Source organism: Etheostoma spectabile, unplaced genomic scaffold (genome assembly GCF_008692095.1).
Source record: "Etheostoma spectabile isolate EspeVRDwgs_2016 unplaced genomic scaffold, UIUC_Espe_1.0 scaffold378, whole genome shotgun sequence".
Lineage (NCBI taxonomy): Eukaryota > Metazoa > Chordata > Actinopteri > Perciformes > Percidae > Etheostoma > Etheostoma spectabile.
The window spans coordinates 16511-18334 of NW_022605595.1; the positions used below are offsets into that span (position 1 = coordinate 16511).

General features: G+C 45.7%; 1 protein-coding gene across 1 annotated transcript in view; it reads left to right on the forward strand.

Moving 5' to 3' along the window:
• Nucleotides 1-326: 326 nt before the first annotated feature.
• The window catches only part of LOC116686448 (zinc finger protein 184), a 22310-nt gene continuing 20812 nt past the window's right edge, over nt 327-1824 (forward strand). The window contains exon 1 of the mRNA XM_032511462.1: nt 327-1824. This exon is cut by the window's right edge and continues 718 nt beyond it. Coding sequence (XP_032367353.1) covers nt 531-1824 — 1294 coding nt within the window. The 5' untranslated portion in view covers nt 327-530.

Sequence of the window (1824 nt, forward strand, 5' to 3'; positions counted from 1 at the left end):
ATTTTCAGTGGCAGTATTGTATCGATACACAGCAAGCAGATATTGAGATGCTTGATGTCTGAAAAGCCCCTTAGCTCTTGGTGCACACATTGAATCAAAAGATGAATGATGTATGTATGTATTAACTCAAAAAAACTCTTAAGTTATTGGACGTTCCTAAGACATCACTATACATGTGAGTGCTGAGTTGCCAGTATACCGCCCACCTCTAATTTGAGTGTTGGTCAGTAATGTGTCTGTATTTCCTTCTGTCCTGCAGATGTGCCGCAGCGGCCGGTGGTAAAAGATTTGGTTCCTACTGAACAACAGGATTGTAGCTCCAGTGTGGACCAGCAGAAGCCAGAGGCCCCCCCACACATGAAAGGGGAAACAGAGGAAAGTGTGAGAGCAGTCAGGAGGAGGATGTCAAGCTTCAAGGGCTGGAGGAGGCTGATATCACCAAGTTCCCATTCACTCCTGTCCCTGTGAAGAGTGAAGATGATGAAGAGGAAGCTCAGTCCTCACAGCTTCATCAAAGAAAAACTCAACACATGGAAACAGAAGCTGATGGAGAGGACTGTGGAGGAGCAGAACCAGACAGGAACTCACATCCAGTTTTACAACCAGAGACTGAAGACCAGACTGGAGACTGGAGAGTTCCTGTCAGTGATCTGAGGTGTAGTTCTGTTGACAAAACTTTTATTTGCCCTGAATGTGGGAAAAGATATGTCCGTGGGCGACATCTGAAGGAACACATGAGAACTCATACCGGAGAGAAGCCTTTCAGCTGCTCTCAGTGTGACAAGAGATTTGGCCGTGAGCAACATCTAAAGGAACACATTAAAATTCATACAGGGGAAAAGCCGTTTAGCTGCTCTGAGTGTGGGAAACCGTTTGTCCGTAAGCAACATCTGAAGAGACACATGTTAACTCACACAGAAGATAAACCATTTAGTTGTTTAGTTTGTCCTAAAAAATGTACAACCAGAGAAAATCTGGCATACCACATGCTAGTCCACACTGTGGAGAAAAGATTCAGCTGCCGTGATTGTCACGAAAGATTTGGCTGGCCCGAACAGGTCAAAAGACATAAATGTGTTGGTCGTCAGTCCTCACAGGTTCATCAAAGTCAAACTGAGGAGAACAGAGAACCTCCGTCAGGTTTAAACTCGCCCACAAATGAGGAAGTTCCCGTCAGTGATTCGAGATTTAGTGCTGGTGAGAAATCATTCCTCTGCTCTGAGTGTGGGAAAACCTTTTGGACCAGGTCACATCTGAAGGCACACATGAGAACTCACACAGGAGAGAAACCGTTTAGCTGCTCTGAGTGTGGGAGAACATTTGCAACTAATTCACACATGAAAAGACACATGGGAACCCACACAGGAGATAAACCATTTAATTGCTCAGTTTGTGATAAACGATTTTTGCGCACTGGTGATCTGAAGAAACACATGAGGACTCACACAGGAGAAAAACCTTTCAGCTGCTCGGTGTGTAAGAAATCTTTTCCTTGGAAGCATCAGTTACAGACCCACATGACCGTCCACACAGGAGACAGAAGACTGAGCTGCAGTATTTGTCACAAAAGATTTTCCCGGCGTTCACAGATCAAAACACATAAATGTGTTGCCCGTCACTCGTCACAGCTTCATCAGAGTCAATCTGAGGAGGACAGAGAGGCGGAGCCTCCAGCCAGCAGTGACACTCAACACATGGAAACAGAAGTTGATGGAGAGGACTGTGGAGGACCAGAACCAGCCAGGAACTCACATCCATGTTTACAACCAAAGACTGAAGACCAGACTGGAGACTCTTCTGAACCTGAGACTGATGACAGTGCTG